The sequence below is a fragment of the Lepisosteus oculatus genome, chromosome 11, assembly GCF_040954835.1.
Source record: "Lepisosteus oculatus isolate fLepOcu1 chromosome 11, fLepOcu1.hap2, whole genome shotgun sequence".
Lineage (NCBI taxonomy): Eukaryota > Metazoa > Chordata > Actinopteri > Semionotiformes > Lepisosteidae > Lepisosteus > Lepisosteus oculatus.
In genome coordinates, this window is record NC_090706.1 from 24,624,229 (window position 1) to 24,644,091 (window position 19,863).

Consider the following 19,863-nt stretch of genomic DNA (forward strand, 5'->3'; position numbering starts at 1 on the left):
CATAACAGAACATACACAATTCTATTATAATTATTTATATATGAAGTGCTTAATTTTCCCTTTGTTGCATTTCAAGAATAACTGCTGTAATTACAAAATGTTCTGGTTTGGCCTTTTCAATTTAAGTTCACATACAGTTTTGTGGTATAGTATGTGTACGTGCAATCGCGTATAATAGGGAGGTTTTGGTGTTTATTCTCTACTTGCACTATGAAACGTACTTCCCCTTCTCACGCCGGCCTTAGCTTCACAACGGTATGATTTCTCGGAAATCAGGCTGCCTTCGCCTTTTCGCAGCCACCCAATAGTCTGTAAAACACAGCGCAGCCGCGAGTCTGTGCCAAAAGCGTCCTCCCTTTTTAAATAAATTCTGATATCACCGGGAAATCCCGGATTGTACTTTATAGTCTCAGAGCTCTTCGTGCAGTTCTCACAGTAGCGTTCAAACACTGAGCACAGTGGATAGTCTTAGACAGTGGATTAACTTCATACAGTTTGGGAAGCCAATTGTCACACATTGCAACTGTAAGTTCTATTATATTTCATACAGATATACTGTTTGCTTTTTAGGTGCGTTATTATTCGTTTATTGCATTTCGTTTTTTAGGTAGTTGTTGTTATCATCAAACTGGATAACGATCACCCTAAAAAATATTATTTGACATTCGGTGCATGTCTGCGTGTACGAGATTGAAGCACCCTGTAGTGTGCGTTTATTTTTAAATTTTAAATTTTGAAATTTTAATATTTCTATTTCAAATTTTTAAACTAATTATAATATTGTTTGTTTTTTAGAGTGTATATAGTGTGTGGAATATATACATGCTTATGTACACCATACTGTAGATACATGTTAAAGATAAACTATTTTTTGCATAAAAGGCAACACCATGTACACATCTGCACGTGTGTTGTTTTAATGGATATTTTATAATTATGTTTCGCGGGTGTTTTTTTTTAATCGAACATTAAAACAACAGAGTTACTGTAACGCTGAAGTTCAACGCTATAACAATTAGTTACAAATAACAACTATTATAAAACATTGGTTAAGGTAAGAGCTTACAGCTAGAAGCTAGTTTTTAGCCTATGCATATCTATTTAGCTTAGTTGGAACAGCTCTTTCATGAGTTATGATCTGGAGGTTCGGTACTGTAGATAACCTCTAAACTTAAGTTCACGGTGCTTGCCATCTCATAAAACTTGCTTTAGCAACGCCCCATGCAGGGCGACTGTAGAACTTAAGTCGCATGGGTCTGCCTGCTGACAGTTTAACAATCTTTAAATGTGTTAATAAAATAGCGGGTGCTTTGCAGAAGAACCGTATTTTGAGTTTGTATACTTGACACTTCTGCACACTTGACGTTCTATATAGAAAGTTGCATTAACAAACCCACCGCAAAATATCGATTATTTTTCCATAAAAGGCGCACATACTGCACACCACGAATGGTACCGTGGATGAGTCTTTGCAGTGTTATAAATTCATCTGTTCCTTCACAGGATTCACTGCGTACGGCACATTTCCTTTTGTTGAAGCGCGAAATGTGTTAAAATACGCCTAGTAAGGGTCTAATATGACGTGAGATACAACAGTACGTTAGAGTGAACGGTTAAAGCCTTGAATAAACAATACTGCACATAGGATACAAGCAAAAACAATATTCTCAATACCTTATAAAGAAATACAGATCTTAGTAAGGATCACTAACCGGTACTTCCTTGTTCGTACATGATCGTTGATCTCGGCTATCGTTTGCATATTTTGTTAATTTAACAACTATAAGCACGTGACTTCTTTATTTCCTTGTAGACTGAGTGCTATAAGGTCAGTGCTTGTTTTTTACGACGCAGTCTGCAGAATAATCGGTCAGTGTTCAGCTGCTAACAACACAACAACGAAAACATTGAAGTTCCTAAAACAAAATAATTTATTCTCGACCCTACACACTTTATTTACAGCCAGCATGCCTGTTTCAAGAATGAGAATGAGACCCTGGCTGGAAGCCAAAATTGACTCCAATGCCATCAATGGATTAATCTGGATAAACAAGGTATAATGTCGCCTTAAAACATTGTTTTTTTCTCCCTCATTTTGCAGTTGAAGTAAAAGGGAATCCATCAAATGTGATAATTACAATTTGTTGCTGAGTCTCTCAACTCAAGTGATACGGCATACAGTTCTGCCACAACAAATACAATCTAAAATATTTTTCAGTAAAAAAAAATTGATTAGATCAGGCTAAATGTGCACCCACAAATACATTCTAATGAACCACTGATAAAATATTTTTTATGCTTTTCAGAAATGTTAGTTTGAATAAGTAGAAAAAGTACAGGTGCTTAAGCCTTATGTACCAGTAATGTACCCCTTGATGCTATACTAATATGTAAATTGCTGGTTTTAAGGAGAAGAAGATCTTCCAGATTCCTTGGAAACATGCTGCTAGACACGGATGGGATCTCGACAAAGATGCCTGTCTTTTCAAACAGTGGGCCATACACACAGGTAAGCAGGGATTATTGTGACACGATTCCAAAATGCTACCTGGCAAATATATAGACGTATATTAACTGGGACTGTGTGGTGAAATAGGAAAAAGGAGTACAGAAATTGTTCTCAAGTAGTGCCTTCAAATGCAAGACAAAATCAAACTTTTGTAATAAGTGAATAATATTGTCAGTGGTAATAACATTAGAGGTGCAGACTCATTTTTCTCCACGTTTTACAGATTTGCCCTTTAAAAACCTCCCTCAATTTTCATATTTGTCTTTAGGAAAGTACAAACAAGGTGTACATGAGCCAGACCCAAAGACATGGAAAGCCAATTTCCGGTGCGCAATGAACTCGCTTCCAGACATCGAGGAAGTAAAAGACCAAAGTGTCAACAAAGGCTCCAGCGCTGTTCGTGTCTATAAAATGCTACCACCCATCTCCAAGAAAAGAGGTAAGAGTTTAAAAATGTGCACAAATTCTTAAAGAAATATGTTTTACACTTTGAGTATATCTTTTCCAAACTCTTCTATTACTAGATATTTACTACTTTACATAAAGAGCAGATGCACAATACATTTAAAACTTGAGGAAAATTGAAAAATTGGAATTAAAAGGCACTTTTCACAAGCTCCTGATTTCAGAAAATGACTTAAAAGTATCCTTCATACATTCATCTATTGCAACTTACTGTAAGTGAATGTGGTATAAAAACACATGATAGTTACCCAGACAAACCTTTTGTAACCTTCTATTCTGCTTTCTCCACAGATAAGAAGTCATGTACGAAAGAAACCAAAAACAGAAACAGAAACAAGGTAACATTCAGTTTATATATATAATTAATTGTGGTATTTAATGTAATATGTATGAAAAGTGATTAGAAAGAGCAAAAAACATTTTGTAAAGTTAGGAGAATGGCTTTAGGGCCATGCATATACTGTATGGTCCTTTTTACTACGTTCTAAGCATCCAGTGAGCTGTTTAAAACAATAGTCTGAAAATCTACCATTTTGTGAACTGAAACGTGGGTTTCTCTTTTCGTCTGCTTTATGTCATAAGAGGAAATTCGACTGCAGTGTGTGGCTTACTACCTCACGCTCGATAACAAACAACAGAGGTTTTTTTTACTGTTGTACCATAGATATTATTAAATCAGGCATGCAGACCAGGATGTTACTGTAGGAAAACATTTTTTAGAAAACTTTGAAAAAAAAGGTATTCTATACACTTCACAATTGAAAAACAATATTAGTAGGCTGTTCAAAATCACACAATCACTAAAGTGTGCTTAAATAATCTCAATGGTAGAAGGCTAATATATTTAAACCTGTGTACCATCTGTTCTATATAGAATGTAAAACTAATAAAAGTATAAGTATTTAAAAAGTTAATCTGTGCAGTACCAGTATTGTTGAAATCATGAAAACATTTCAGTTGTAATTTCAAACGATAGCACTTACAGAATTGCATTCTAAAAGTGCAACTATCGTAGCAGTAGCAATAAATAGTAGTACTCTTTGTAAATTGATCTCTGTAAAAGTTTAATTGATTTTATACATCCATAAAGAGGAATACCAAAATAAATTGATGCATGCTTTTAATTGTATTTTTTAACATCCTGCCATTTGATGCTGACCATTCTGAATCTTTTTTTTTTCAGGGAACGCTACCAAAGGTAAAAGCTGAAGATTCAGACTACAGAGAACCACACCTTCCAGATGACCATAGCACATACACAGCTCAGGAAGAACATTCAAGTGAAGAGGTAGACAGCACCGAAAATGATTTAGGTAAGCGTTAAACTTTTAATTGTTGCTTTCCTGTTATTTTATCCCCTCAGATCAGAAGTCAACCACAAATATTGATTTGAGTTTAAATGAGGGTGCTGTAACCACAATGCCATCATAGGGTTTGGTTATTGTTAAGTAGGACGTCATATGGGTTCAGCATAAATGCTAATAACTAAGGCCTTTGTACAAAAGGGTCACTCTCAGAGCACTCTAATAACGTGCATATCATTTTTTGATGAAACACCAATTTTTCCTTTCTTAACTGTATCACATTTTGTGAAGAAATCAAGAAAACATTTTCTTTTTTTCTTGCAGATTTCACAGATTCACAATTTCAGGAAGACACGATGGTGGTACCTTCGGATTGGACGAATACTGTGGAGATATCAACAGCTGACAGCACAAATGAAATCTATCAGTTCCAAGTGTCACCCATACATTCGCCAGGTAGGTGTCAGAAGGACTTCCTCTAGAGACTGCCTCTAAAATCATTTCATGCTTTCATCATAAGGCTTTGAAGGTCTTTCCCTGGGATTCAAATATTTCTGTAGTTATTACATCATAAAACACTTTATACTCTCATAGCGAAACTTTGAGCTGTGCAATTTCTCAAACTTCTCATGGTGTGGATGTTTCTCTTTAAGACTCATCATTTTTAACTTCTTTTTTTTCAGAACTGGAAAGTCTTCAGGAAGTCATTCAGGTGGGTGCATCTTTGTTTGTATTTGTTGTTTTAAATTTTGATATCAACAGTCAGTATATTTGTGATGGATTCATGCATTTGATTTAATGTGCCTGATTGCTGAGAAAACAATTGAACATATTCTGTGTATATAGTATAGTATATATTTAGTAAAAAAAAACAGCAACAAAACAGCAAGTTTCATTTCCGTTTTTTGCTCTTTCAGATGGCACAAGAATTGGAACAAGATCAGTCTCAGTGGCAACAAAGCAATATAAATGGCAAAGGTTTCCTGAGCAATGCAGTAGGCACATCAGAAACAGTTCACAATACCGAAAGCCACTGGAGCGATACTGCAGGTAATAAATGGTCTCCCCTATGTAAAATCAAGCAGCAGTGGACAGAATCTATCTTCATAGAAGGCTCTGCTATGTGAATATTAGTGTTTTTGTGCTCCAGTAAAAAAAACAGATGCTGTTGTGTTGTTGCTCAGAGGAAAACAGTGCATGCTGGTAGTTTGAAATTTGGTGCAAATGTTTGCCCTTGTATTTGCAAAGTTGCACTTCTTTAGTGTTACATATGATGCTCCTTTTAAAAAATAACCATGCAGCATAAATACTCTAATACTCAAGAACTAGTGCATGTTTCTGTGCTGCACATGCATTCTAGATGTAGAAATTCAGCATACAGTTGGCTGAATCAAAAGATGAAAATCCAATAGCAAGATTTTGAGATGAACATTTGCAAAAAGCACTGAAAGAAAAAAAATGTAAATGAGCTTGCTGTCAACCAAAAAAGAGCAAGATGAAAAACTAGCAGGCGTAGGTGTCTCAAAGACCTGTCCTAGGAGGGTTTGCTCTAGAAATGTCAGATAAACTCTGTCCTGAAATTTCTAAACAGATCCCATTTTGTCTTTTCTTCCAGAAGTCGAATTAAGATTTTACACTGAACTGAAAGGAGGAGTAAACTTGGATCTTGTGAGCTACCTCGACCCTTGGACCTCAAACAGCACAGCAAACCTACAACAAATTGTCTGCCCTCTCTAGTTCCAGTTGTAAATAATCCCAGAACATAAAAGACTGTTTTTCAACTCGGGGGACTTCAATTAATATTTTTGGACATTGTCTCTGTTATTCAGTTGATTGCCTTTGAGGACTAAAGAAGGATTATTTTGGCAAAAGGAATAGGACCACAAAAAATGTTTCTAATTCAGTGTTTTCCTTTTGTGAAAATTTGTTGCACTCAGACAAAGCACAGAGGTGCTTTGACTTCTCTTCCCTGATTTAACCTATGATGATGGCACAAGATGTTTTGCTATAACAGGTGTTGTGAGAAAAATTATGCTGTGAGTTATTATAGTGAATCTAAAAGGGCAGTTAAGTGGGACATATTTAAATGCATGCACTTTACCACCATTACATTGTGCCTTTTATAGATACAGTACTTCTTGTTAGAATTGTCTTAAACTTGACAAAGGTCTTTTAACTGGAAAAAAATAAACTATTGTCCAACTTCACGTTCTATACAAAAAAAAACAAAAGCAAACTGCTGTTCCGTTATTTGCATTGTCCTTTAGTTTTGTAAACAATATTTGTGTATTCCAAGAGCAACAGGACTGTACAGCATCCACTTATGACATTCTTACATGCAGAAATGTATTGTCAGCTATGTACAAATGTAAATATTGTAAATTATATTTGGTTTTGTTAAAAAAATAAAAAAGGTTTTTTCAAATTGCTTTGTTTCTTGAAAACTTGCTTGTTTTGGTTTATGGCTGGAGCCTGGATAGCAGTGCGTGTGTATCTTAGACGTTTTAACATACTACTGAAGAATGTACAGTATTCCATTATATACTGTGTTACTTATATATGGTATAATATATATTATTCTCTAAACATTGTTAAACATTACTATATGCGTTAGGTCTTCAGTCCTAGTACAGTATGTGCAACTTAACAGTAAAACCAAGTTTTAGAAGTTTCTTCACAAAGGTTTTGGGTTCAGAGGTGTTCATATCTCTTGGCACATTGCAAAATCAGTTTATTGGAGATTCAGCACCAATTTGCGAAGTGGAGCCTTCCAGTTGACCAGCAAGGCACAGTGAAGTGTTTGTTGTTAGCATTGAGAGAGTCCTGGTCAGTCAACCCCAATCCCGCCCACAGCAGATCTGATATACTGTAAGTGTCCACTGCCGCACAAGAAATTCTAGTGAGTAAGACAATTATTTAACATAAGCAGAAATTTCGGGGGAAATCATTTTAATAGAGATTAGAAATTGCTATCCTATGAAACAGTATCTAAAAAAGTGCAGTACTCATGCAGCTTGTTAGTAATTTTCAAAAAAGTAATCCTTTATGTAATCACTTGCAACTTTTTGTTACAGTCTGGTCCAAATGTTGCCATAGCGGTGTGAATCTGCTGAGGGAGACCACATACAGTACGTAGGGTGAGGGTAAATTAAGTGTCACAACATGCCAAGTTGATCAATTTTTATTATGATTGTATTCTCTTTCTGGATTTAAAACCCCCCATTCTCTTTCTCTTTCTTTAAATTACTGTCTTTTAATTCTGCTCTTTTTAAAGAAGTTTGTTCAACATCAACATACCGTATGTTTTGTCTCTAATACTAAAGAATGTGTGTTTCCTGAATGTTTGGACAGTAACTGTTTAAGCCTTTATACTGTATTTACCCCCATTAAAACAATGGGTGAAATAAAGGAAGATAATAATAAATTCAGTCAAACCCTTCAAGGTTTATAAAGAAAGTATTGATCACAAGTTAGTCAGTAATCACTAGAATTTGAAATATGTGTTCTACTGAGTATAATGTATATATAAAGCACTTGCTAAACAATCATAACCCTCACAAACAGTTTATATACAAAATAATTATATATATATTTACTAAAATTGTTACACAAATCAGAAGTCTACAAACTCTTTAGTTCACACAGAGAATGTGTGAATCTACAATGTAATGTATTGATCTCATTTTTAAATAATTGACAAAAATAGGAAAAAACAGGATAACACAGAACATTTTATTAAATGTATTTATTTTTTTGAAAGACAAAGAACTGGCTACAAAATATCATCATATGTATCAATTGATTTTTTATCATAATAATATATGCATGAACAGTTATTATTTTAACTCTTTCTCTAATGTCTGTTGAGAAACACAGCAATGCAAGACAATTTCTATTCCAATAAAGTTTAACCTATTTAACTATTCATTCATATTTTGAGAAAAGGTGTTGAAGTGAAACCTGACAACAAATGTGTTTAAAATTCAATAAGGTTTATAATCCAGTCTCATGAGTGGTATTTTAACTCAGTTCCTCAGTAGATCAAAAATTATCTCACTTGGATGGTTTATAATGCGATGGGATTATTTATTTGCTGTTTGTGGTAGATGAATTCAGCTGTATGTTAATGATAAGTCATGATTCACATACAATAAAGAATTAACTAAACTTTTAGCAAATTCCACTACAGACTCACATAGAGTAGTATATTGCTTTTTTCTCATCCCAAGGATAGAACAAGGAGATGGTAAGTATATTGCTCCAGATACCCCTGTTTGTTGCCTTGTTAAGGCTTAAACCTGAAAACGTAATTATTGTAAAAGCCCAGCCCCTTTTCTTGTAATTCTTTTAGACTACATAGCCTGTAAATATTTCATTTAATGAACATATAATTTTCACAATCTTTGCTGTGTTGATAAATTTGCTTTTGCACAATTCATAACTGGCGTTTTTGTAATTATGCTGTTTCCACCAGCCATTTGGATCCAGTTCAGAGGATATAACACCACTCAGGTTGGACTTCCCATGATCCAAATAGTATTAACAGTACATGATGCATAGCTGGAAAATTGAAACTTGAACGCTAATGGATTCAACTGTGGGTAGGGAGAAACCTTTTAAATCTATGGCATGTCAAAACACATACACATATGAAAGTATAACATCTCAATCAATAGTTATTTTTTATTATGAAAAGAAGGTGCATTACATATAAAATATATGTAACTGCAGCAGAAGCCCGAAATATGTGATTAACAAGTAAAAAGTATATTTTGAATTATGAGAATTAATATTAATTAGATCCTGCCTTTTCACAACATTAATAAGTGGGTCATACAGTATACAGTGTGCAACAGATACATACATACACTGAATAGAGCATAATAAAAGGAAATTAGTCACTTTGAAACCCATTTCTTCTGTGCAAAAGCCTCTATTTCATGCATGTAATATGGATTTCTATTTAAAAATGTAAAATGAAGTGTGAAGCATTTTCATGCATAGACATGCTCACACTTTCTGTGTCCATGTGTTCAGCTACAATAAAATGTTTTGAAAAACAACCCAGGCGTTTGCTGTCTAGAAATGTACATTGATACATTGTGAATTCTTGGCAGAAAAAAAGTGTTTCTACTACACTTAATAATTTCTTAATAATAACTTAATAATAGCACAATGTATGAAATTTAACCAACCTTCAGAGCAATACAGCTCACCACTGTCTTGCACCGTAAGATATCATATTTACCATGAAGGGACTCCAAGCTTGAAAACCTGCCAAGGAAAACTCTTAAAAATACCTAACATCATTCTGAATAAATTACTTTAAAGCATTTTCTCACCCCGACACTTGAACCTGTGGAAAGAGATCACAATGAAGAAGATTTATTCTCATGGGAAAGTCAAGGATGACATTTTACCCCTTTGATGGCACTGTTATTTATTAGTCTAATGAACAGTAAAAAAAATTGTTTGAAATGTTTGGTGGAAATCAAGGTTGTATTGTGATACAAAAATAAACAAGTTAAAAAAAGGTTTTTAAAAAGTTTCCTAAACTTTGGAAAGCTTTATGTATAGTATAAGGTATTCTATTTTCAAACTCAAAACATATTTTAGTTAAACCACACAAGTCTTTAATCCTTGGCATACTGTATGTGGAAGTAGAAAGGGTTCTTTCATTTGCTCTAAACTGAATGTAATTAATGCAGAAATTAATTATCACAGCTTTGATAAGATTAATTGTGTTACTTTATTTCTGGAACAGAAAAAAAACAATATTTACTATCAGTTCACTATACCACCCTGTCAGTCCGGTTAATTAAATTTTAGGAGATCATAAAAAATTATAAGAAAATAGTGATTTGGACTTATCTGTGACAGAAACAACATAAGATAAAACATATACTGTATATATACTGTATATACAACCTGCCGTGCAAAAGACATATTAGATGTAATCAGGAGTTATACAGTATACATACTGTATGTTATGAGCACCAAAACTTCCTCGAGTCCTTTCTTCTATTATAAGAACTTTACTCGGAATACAGTTAAGTTTGTGTCAGAAAAGACCAAGAAAAAACTTTAGTTCACACACTGAAGTGCGACGTCAGTGTGAAATGCATGCTAGAGTCGCATGTCCTTGTGCCTCATTTCTTTCCAAGCTGTACACAAGTCAGTGCCCGAGAACCGAGTCTGAAAACATTTGACATCTTGAACTTTGGTAGGTATGTAATAAAAAAATAAATGTCCATTACATTTAAAAACTGTAATTCATGGCATTGCATAGATAAAGTAGTGACCGGTAGTCCATCCATCAATTGTCTAACCACTTTATCCAGTACAAGGTGCCAGAAGCCAAAGCCTATCCCAGCCAGCAATGGACATGAGGCAGGATTCACCAGTCCATCACAAGGATCACACACTCACACCAGGGTCGGTTTATCCAGCAGCTAATTAACCTGCCCGTATGTTTTTGGACTGTGTGAGGAAATTGGAGCACCTGGAGGTTAACGATGCAAACAAGAAGAACATACCTCTACAGTCTCCACACAGATACTGTAGCACTCAAAGTCCAGAACTGAACACTGAGCTCTCCAAGGCAGCAATGCTAACCACTGCACCACTGGGCCACCCTTGCCACATTCCTATTTGTCTTAACTCTTCAGTTCTATCTAGTATGACTGAGCATGTGTATCACAACCTCCCCTTGATGTACAGCTGTTAAGGTGCCAGCTCTCAATTAAAAAGATCACTAAGCAGGGAGCTGCTGTGGGGAAGCACCAAAAATGTGCTAACCCCATTGAGGCAGCAATGCTAACCACTTTGCTAAAGTGCCACCCATGATCAGCAGTGCAAAATTAAGTTCTGTTGTTTACTTCCTTCCAAAGAAGCGGTTGAAAGTTGCATGGGTTTTTCTTAAGGGAGATCCGCAGGACAGGGGACAACCTTTGGACCTGGTTAATTGCATTTTAAAAACAAGATAAGCAGCAGAGAGAGGCTTAAAAAAAGGATAAAAAGATGTACAGTATAAAAACAAAAACAAAACACCCTACAGTATTATCGAACTGTCTTATCCCCCATTTAATCAAAAGCTGCAGTTTAATTCAAATACTGTATATGGCTTTGTTTTTTCAGTTGGCAAGACTGCAACCATCATAGTGTTACACAGTCATGTGTCTAACCAAGATTTATTTAGCCTGTCATCCTGCGAGGCATTAAATTGTGAATACTGTAAATGCTCAAAAGAGGAACATTTATCAGAGAGAAATTCAAATACCTTAACATGATTACTAACTGCATTGATGTCATGTCAGATGTCCTGAGAAGTAAAACAAGAATGAAGCGTATATATACAGTACATACATTATTTTTGGGGAAGGAACAACCATAGCATACTACTTTAAAGAAGAATACACCATCCAAAGTCCCATTCAAAACAGCTCAACTAAAGGAGAGAAGGGAAATCTGCTAATACACAGATTTTAAAAAATATAGTGTCTTCAAATGGACAGACCATTTAATGCATCTTGTTCATAGAGATGTTGTTGTGAATGTGGACTCCCACAACTTGTGCAGTAAATATTTGGACCTTTTTTGCCCCACATCAACTGTCATCAGAGAATCTTGAGATTTTTTTGGGGGAACTGTCTTAAAGAAAATATATACAGTACAGTAATAACCCATGGGCAACTGGAGACCTGAAACATTTAAACATCAAAATGAGTCATTAGAATTAAGAAAGAGCTGATGTTTGCTATGGTACAGAACCTAAAAGTTCTCTAACTGAATGGAGCTCATATCAAGAAACACCCAATGATGTACATTTTAAAAGAGTTTATGTACTGGTACCCCCCAAAAATAACAATATCACACTTCTGATTTCTAGTTAAGAAAGGCATATTTTACTGTACAGAAAATAGAGAGGAGAGGTGATTTTAAAGGACTTAGGTTGTATGGTAAATTTAATTTACTGTTAAATTTGATATTGGTACAAGGATAAGGATTGGGTTTTGGTTAAAGTCAGAGAAACATTTAAAGGATTGTTGTTGGTCTGGGATTAAGACTAGTGATAGCAGGCAGGGTTAATGTCTATGTTCATTTTGGATTGGGTTTTTTGTCTGAAATTGGATTAGAGGTGAAATCGCACTTGGGTTCACCAGAGATACCAATGTCCAAGAATTAGATCTCTTGTGAATGTCTAGAATTATTTGGTGGGATATTTGTCTTAACCCACTTGGTTAATGGGTAGCCTATTACCTGTGATTAGGTATAGTTGTGTGAGATCAACAAGTTGTTGTTAACCTTCCTGAACCTTAGTTATTTACTTCCATTTAAGATAGGGATTATGATTGAAAACAAGGTTAGGCTTGGTCTAGCATTAGGGCTATGATGGTTTTAGACTAGACTAAAATTAGGATCATGGAGTGTTTTTGTCTAACACCTACAGTATATACTCTTTAAACAGTTTATCTGCTAAAAATACAATAACGTACAATGGAAAGTAAATCCACAGCATAAAAGTGAAAAATATGAATTACGATGTAAATTTACCATTTACAAGATGGAAGTGGTTGATGAAAGAGTTCTGCCTAGTTTTGACTTAAATGAGGATTCGAGTTATAAAGTCATTATTATGCAGAACTGTATACTATCCAATATTGATATACTGTATTATTATAAACAGTATTTAAGACCACTTTATTGTCTATATACAATTTCTTGTATTAGGAATTTGTCTTTTTTCACATAACCCAACTTAGTCTCCATGAGACACACAAAGCAACAGGCAGGGAGAGAAGCTTGGGGTCAGAGTGCAGGGTTAGCCATTCATACGGCACCCCTAGAGCAGTTGGGGTGAAGGGCCTTGCTCAGGTGCCCAATGGAGCACGATTCCTCTGCCAGCCGCGGGATACAAACCAGCAACCTTCCAGCCACAGGCGCAGATCCTTAGCTACAGAGCCACCTCCCTGCCCCTACATTCAAGTATATTAATGATTTGAGCCATAAAACATCTTATTACTTTATTGATGACAGTATACTTGTCAACACAGCAACCAAAGAGTGAAATCAGAGAGGAAGTCCCTTTTTTCCTCACAACATTTCTGAATCTTTTTCATAATATCAAGGCAAGACAGGCATACCCTCTCTTTCAAGGATGGATTCATGGAATTACTATTTATTAAGTTTAGTTTATGGAAACTGCTAAGAATAATTCAATTATAAGCCACTTTTTGTATACCTAGAAAACACTGAATATGTTTTTTCTTACTGTATATACAGTAAGTCTTAGTTTTTATGTCCTCTTTCCTTTTTATTAAAACATGTCTTATCTCGATTTATTCCCTAGGCAGATGCTAGGCAGTGGGTGGAAATGGCTGATGGCAACTGCAGATACAGTACATACTACACTCTCTTCGTACTGAATTTAAAAAATGCAAGTTTTGACTATGCATACGTTTACAGAATTCTACAAATAAGTATAAGAAATATCATGCGCAAAGCATTAATGAAAATACAGATATTTTAATAAATTAATAGATTTAGATAGATTAACCACATCATTGTAAATATTGCTATCCTTATTCTTATTGATCTCAGTGCTGCTTTCGACACTGTTGACCATTACATCTTATTTTCTCGTCTTGAGACTGTGTTTGGAGTTTCTGACACTGCTCTCAAATGGTTCAAATCTTACCTCACTGATCACTGTTACTTTGTCTCTATTGGTGGATTTAGGTCTGAAATTGGTCTTGTTAAGTCATGTGTTCCTCAGGGCTCGATACTGGTTCCCCTACTTTTCAACATTTACATGTTTCCACTTGGTCAGCTTTTAAGATCACATGGCCTCAACTGTCATTTCTATGCTGATGATACTCAAACACACATCCATACCAAACCTGATACTGATGTGGCTGTCTCTATTCTATCTAATTGCATCTCTGACATAAATATTTAGAAGACTCAAAATTTTGTTCATCTTAACTGTGACAAGACTGAAGTCATACTTATTGGCACCCCCCATCAACTTTGCAAAGCCAATCCTGTAACCCTGTATGTGGATGGTACTGTACTTGAGCTTTAGTCTAAATTGAAAAACCTTGGGGTGATATTTGATTCAGGCTTAACATTCGACCCACATGTTTAGCATATTGTTAAAACATCTTTCTTTCACCTCAGAAAAATCTCTAGACTATGCCCTATGTTATCCTAACTGTGGCTGAAAAGCTGATCACATACTGTACTGTATGTCTTCTCCCAGATTGATTACTGTAATGCTCTACTCGCTAGGGTATCTAAATCCACATTGACCAAACTCCATTATGTCCGAAATTCGGCAGCAAGAATCCTGACAAGGTCTAGTGCATATGATCACATTACTCCTATCCTGGAGTCCTTGCATTGGCTTCTTGTCAAGTTTCATGTTGACATCAAAATCCTCGTGCTCACCTATAGTATAAGGCTCTGCATGGCTTGGCACCTCAGTACCTGTTTGATCTATGATCGCCCTACTCCCCATCTCGTAACCTTCGCTCCTCTAATTCTGGTCTCCGAACTGTCCCCCAAGCTCATCTACATTCTATGGGGGACAGGGCCTTTTCCTGTTATGCCCCCAAGCTCTTGAACTATCTCCCCAAGGATATCAGAGACTCACTTTTTCTAAACCATTTCTAAACTTTCAAAACCTTTTTCTTTAGAAGAGCCTTTACTTAACTGGTTCCATTCTTTACCCCTCTGCTCCTACCGTATTTAGTACCACCATCTAGTGTCTCCTCTGCGTATTCTCATCATGTTGATCTTGTGTATTTTTAATTTTTAATTGTGTATTTTTATTGTTCATTCTTAATTGTTGTTCTTGCTGTTGTCACTCTGTAAAGCGCTTTGAGGAGCGACCTTTAAAGGTGCTATATAAAATAAAGTATATTATTATTATAGTTTAATAATAGGTGAATTTGTCCCACAGATATTGTTTTAAGTTTAATTTCAAATACAGTTACAACATTGTTGCATTGCAGCATCACAATGTTCATTTTAAATGTCCCTACAGTAGATGTGAATTGCACTCCTAATCTTTATCTCAATTTTTAAATAGTTGATTTTGAATGAAATGCTTTGGTTCTGGATTTAAACAACACGTGCCTACAGAAAAAATTACAAAGAAAATCACGAAAATCAAGATTCCAAACAAGAAGAGGAAAAGACCTGTGAAGAGTTAGGGCTAATTTCTCACAACCTGAATTAATCTAAAAAAAAGCTTTTCAAAGTTCACAGAAGTCAAGCTTGGAAATGCCAGCTGTTACTCACTGCAATTGTCACAGGGTTATTCTGGGATGTTTTGAAACGAGAACTTTATCCTTACAGAAACCCATCAAAATACTCATAAGAAGTAACTGTACTTCCTTTTTTTGTGTACACTTTGTGGCATGTGTGCACCTTGGCTTTCTGTTGATTGTTTGTATTCAGGTTTTACAAATGTCAAAGCTATTAAAAGACTGTTAATTATCTAATTTCTCTGACTGAAATCCATTATTTGCAGATTGTCTGTGGTTTCATAGTTTCAGTTCAATTCCAGTGAGTCAATTTGGTTGTCGTATGATTGCAAAGAAAACTGGCAGTTTCCCAGTAGTCACTTTTTGCTCCGATGACTTCACAAGCAATGTTTGCTGCTTCCTGTTTGCATGGCTTTTTCCTTTCCTGTCTTTTCACATTCATAAGCTTACAACTACAGTATGTACTATTAATTTTCTTGGTTGACAAGTATCCAAAGCAATTTGCATTTGTGCCATTCAGACAACTAGGCATTTTACTCACAATTAGAGTACAGTACCTTGCTAAAGGATACAACTGCAGAACCTCACCCAAGATTTGAATTCATAACATTCCAGTTATTGATTCGGAATCCTGCCCACAGCTTCACAGAATGAAATATGTGAAACGACTAGCCCAGATGCATACCTATCACTTGGCATCACTAGTCCAGCAGCAAAGGAAAAAGCCACATGTATAATAGGGGATAAACAATTTCATCAAATACTATTGAGACTTGGTGTCCTAAAAACTTTCAGCTATCAATGGTTTCAGAAGAAGGTTCATGCATAGGCTTCTAATTATAATGCTTGATCTTGATTACAAACACCATATTAAACAGAAAAATGCTAATATATTCAGCACAAACTTCAGAAAGTTCTGGAATGATATGAATGATTTACATAGTTACTTCTTGTGGTTATGGGGTTGTGGTAAATAATGGGGTATTGTTATTAAAATGTAACATGCATTAGAGTTTGTTGTTATTACATTAATATTTTATTAACATATCTCATTTGTAAAATGTTTACAAATGTAATTTGCAACACCTATAGTATTAGCCCCCCTCAAAAATACTATATAAATGATATTACAGTATGTGCAAATCTAGAAAAAATAATTAGACAACTTAAATACAAAATGTCAATGTGTCTGCAACATCTTTGCTCTTTTAAATACTTAAACATCTAATGAAACAATCAGATTATTTGAGGGGACTGGGTCCTTAGTGGGACTATAGTCTTTGTGATTACTTTTGCTGGTTTAGGAATCCACCCAACCCCAGCTCCAGCATTTTAAATATTAGAAGGCACCTTAGGTGTAAAGTGCTATTTTTTACAGTAAAAACATGAAGTGATTTATATTTCAAAATAAAATAATCAGATTAACATTTTTATGTATACTTTGGAGTAAATTATAAAATTAACCAAAATTAATGTTGTAACCATTACAACAACAGTTATATGTATCAAATATGGTACTATATGTATTACAGGTGTGCTACAAAACAGCTTTAGTTAAATTCCTAGGAAAGGCTTTCAAGCACTTTATTTGTACCATAACAATCATGACAAACACTTAACGCACAGAAAATGTAAATATTTTGCTAGGTATAATGCAAAGAACTTCCATGCTTAAGAAGGGGAACATTTTTTTCTGCATTGAAACCATGCAAGTTCCACAAAAAATACCACTCAATACATGAAAGAGCAATACATTCTGCTGACATTATTTATTTGCCAATGTTACATTGTTTTTAGTTTCTGCCATGTTTCAGCCACAAGGTTTGCTACTTCCACAATATGAAATAAAATTTTCTTTACTCACAATTTACTGTTATCACTTGGAAGGTACTCTGTTTTAAAAAAAACATAATTAGTGGTATTTTAGGTAGAATATATCCCTCCTTGGGAAAAACTTGTATGACTAAAATACAGAAATAATTTCTTCTTTCTTTAGCCATGAACATCTACAGTTATTCTGACAGCAAACAAATTCACTAAGCGAAGATATCACTAGCTTTATGGTGCATTCTTTACAAAACATACTGTAGCTGTCTTTTCTGTTTGATTTAATACTTATAATAAACTTATTCTAGTTTTTGTGTAATTAAAGGTTAATACACAGTTAAACTGGTAGGGTATTTTTTGGGTAGTGATCACAAAGTTAATTTGGATGTTTTGTGTGTGTGTGGTGGTGGTGTTGGGGGCAAATAGATTTTTAGAGCACTTTCAAAGTGATCCAGAATTTTTGGAATAAGCTTTTTATAACATTTGACCCATGTTTCCTACAAGGATGTTGGTACAGTATCTGTTCATTCAGAGCTTGTGCCATCCAGAGACTTGTTGCTGTTGCACTGTTGCCTGTGTGAATCATTTCAGCATAAAATATTAAAAGTACAGTACATAGTCTGTTTTTTAAATCAGGAAAAAAATCACTAGATTCTCTAAAGATTAACTTGAAAAAGTACAATCATATCCTTTATCAATTATAAATCAATTACCTCACATATTCACATAGTCACTTTTCCAATTTTCCAAAAACTGCATTGCTTTTAGAAATTTTGCTATTATGGAACAGCAATATTATAGCAATAATCATGCCAATCACATGAATTCTACAATTTATGAATTAAATGTACAGTATAATAGGCAAAATAATTACATATTCTGAACAATCATGTTAAGTCGATTTTGTCAACTTGTATGTTATCTATTAATCAGCAATGATATCAAAATCTCTTTCCATTCCAAGAAAAGAAATAAAAGCAACTAGTCAGCACCAGGTTCTGCATAATGGTCCTCATCAGCCTGGTGAAACTATTCATCCTGCAACAGGAATTCAGTAGTGCTTCCTTGTATCAGTATTTTCAAAGATTTTATTAAGATTTTTTTGTCATCATTGATGGTGTCAGTTGTACCAAGGCAATTCCTGGCATTCTGAATTTTGTGTAATGCAAAAAAAGAGAATATTTCAAAGACTATTTATAAATATGAAGTAAAAATGGGAATCGAACAAAGGCCAGGAAACTGATATACAGTATTAAGTATGAACAACTGGTTCAAGAAGAAACAAAATCTTCTGAATTGGAATCTCTTAACTACACTGAGAAATCACTCCAAATAACAGGTGTAAAGCATTAAATACACTATAATCATTTACTCATTTGTTTCTAAGAGGGTAATAAGTAACTTTAAAACTAACCTTTATGGGTTGGTGGCAGAAGATTCTCATTACCATAGTCCTGCCACCATTTTTCACAATATTTTAACATGTACACAAACTAATCACTTCTGAGCCTGCAACATTTTTAGAATTCAATTTTCATTCACTGTACCCAAGGCCACACACCTTCCACCAAGAGAGAAGTAAAATGTGAATTCGAAGCAATTTTAATTCTGCATGCTGGTTAATTTATGCTTATGATTTTTTAAAGTAACTGTAAAAGTTTAAATATGCAAGGGAAATGTGTGTCACTGAAACTTACTCTACATGTTCAAGCATCATGAAGTAATTGCTGTAAGAAAATATCAACTTTATTGTCCTGTAGGGAAAAATTTAATTGTGTGGCATACTGTACATATAATAGTATAATAGAGTGTAATTTCAAAACAACTTGTGGCACCAGGCTAAAAAAGCCAAATTAGTCGTTTGCCACTTAGCAGAACGTGAGAAATTAGGTTGATAATTACACTTACTCCTGGCATGGAGCCTATCCACACCAAACAACTGGTAGGGGATTTTTGCTTTACTAAGTGGTCATGGCTCTTGGCTCTAGTCCAGGTGTTTTTCCTGGGTTATCTGCTAAAAAAATAGCTAACATGGAGGTAATCTGTTGATCAACACAACATAGCTTCATATCCAAATATCAAGCATGCAGGAAATAAAAAGCTAATATAGGAACATAATTTTAAAACTGACTTGAAAACCTTAAGTTGTCAGGTAAGGAACAAGAAGTGGTAAGGTACGACATGATGTGTCTGAACTGAGAATCTCCAATGAGTCATTTTAATCTAGGAATACCTAAGCGCTTCTATCCCAACAGTCCAATTAAACTTGTCAGGTTAGATATGCTAAAACTTGTTAGAATATCTCAACTTGATAAATGCATTAATAGCACATCTATAGTGAACAAAGGAACCACATTCAATTTATTTGTAATTCATACGTAAAATTTGTAACTACCTTAAAGACATCTGAATGACAACAAAATGAAAAATTGCCTTCATTTCATGGAGGTGCCCTTTCTGCTCTCTTTTCTGTGTCTTACTTCCTGGA

At 34.7% G+C, this 19,863-nt stretch overlaps 2 protein-coding genes across 2 annotated transcripts in view; one reads left to right on the forward strand and one right to left on the reverse strand.

Annotated features, from left to right (window-relative positions):
• LOC102695143 (uncharacterized) overlaps nucleotides 1-19,863 on the reverse strand; it is a 94,054-nt gene that overhangs the window by 10,766 nt on the left and 63,425 nt on the right. The window lies entirely within an intron of this gene.
• Nucleotides 388-6,703, forward strand: irf1b (interferon regulatory factor 1b). Its single transcript, XM_015349482.2, has 10 exons — nucleotides 388-525; nucleotides 1,963-2,054; nucleotides 2,410-2,509; nucleotides 2,778-2,948; nucleotides 3,266-3,312; nucleotides 4,158-4,287; nucleotides 4,603-4,734; nucleotides 4,962-4,990; nucleotides 5,196-5,328; nucleotides 5,894-6,703. Exons 2-10 carry the CDS (start codon nucleotides 1,968-1,970, stop codon nucleotides 6,013-6,015), a joined length of 951 nt encoding a protein of 316 aa, XP_015204968.1. The 5' UTR covers nucleotides 388-525; nucleotides 1,963-1,967; the 3' UTR covers nucleotides 6,016-6,703.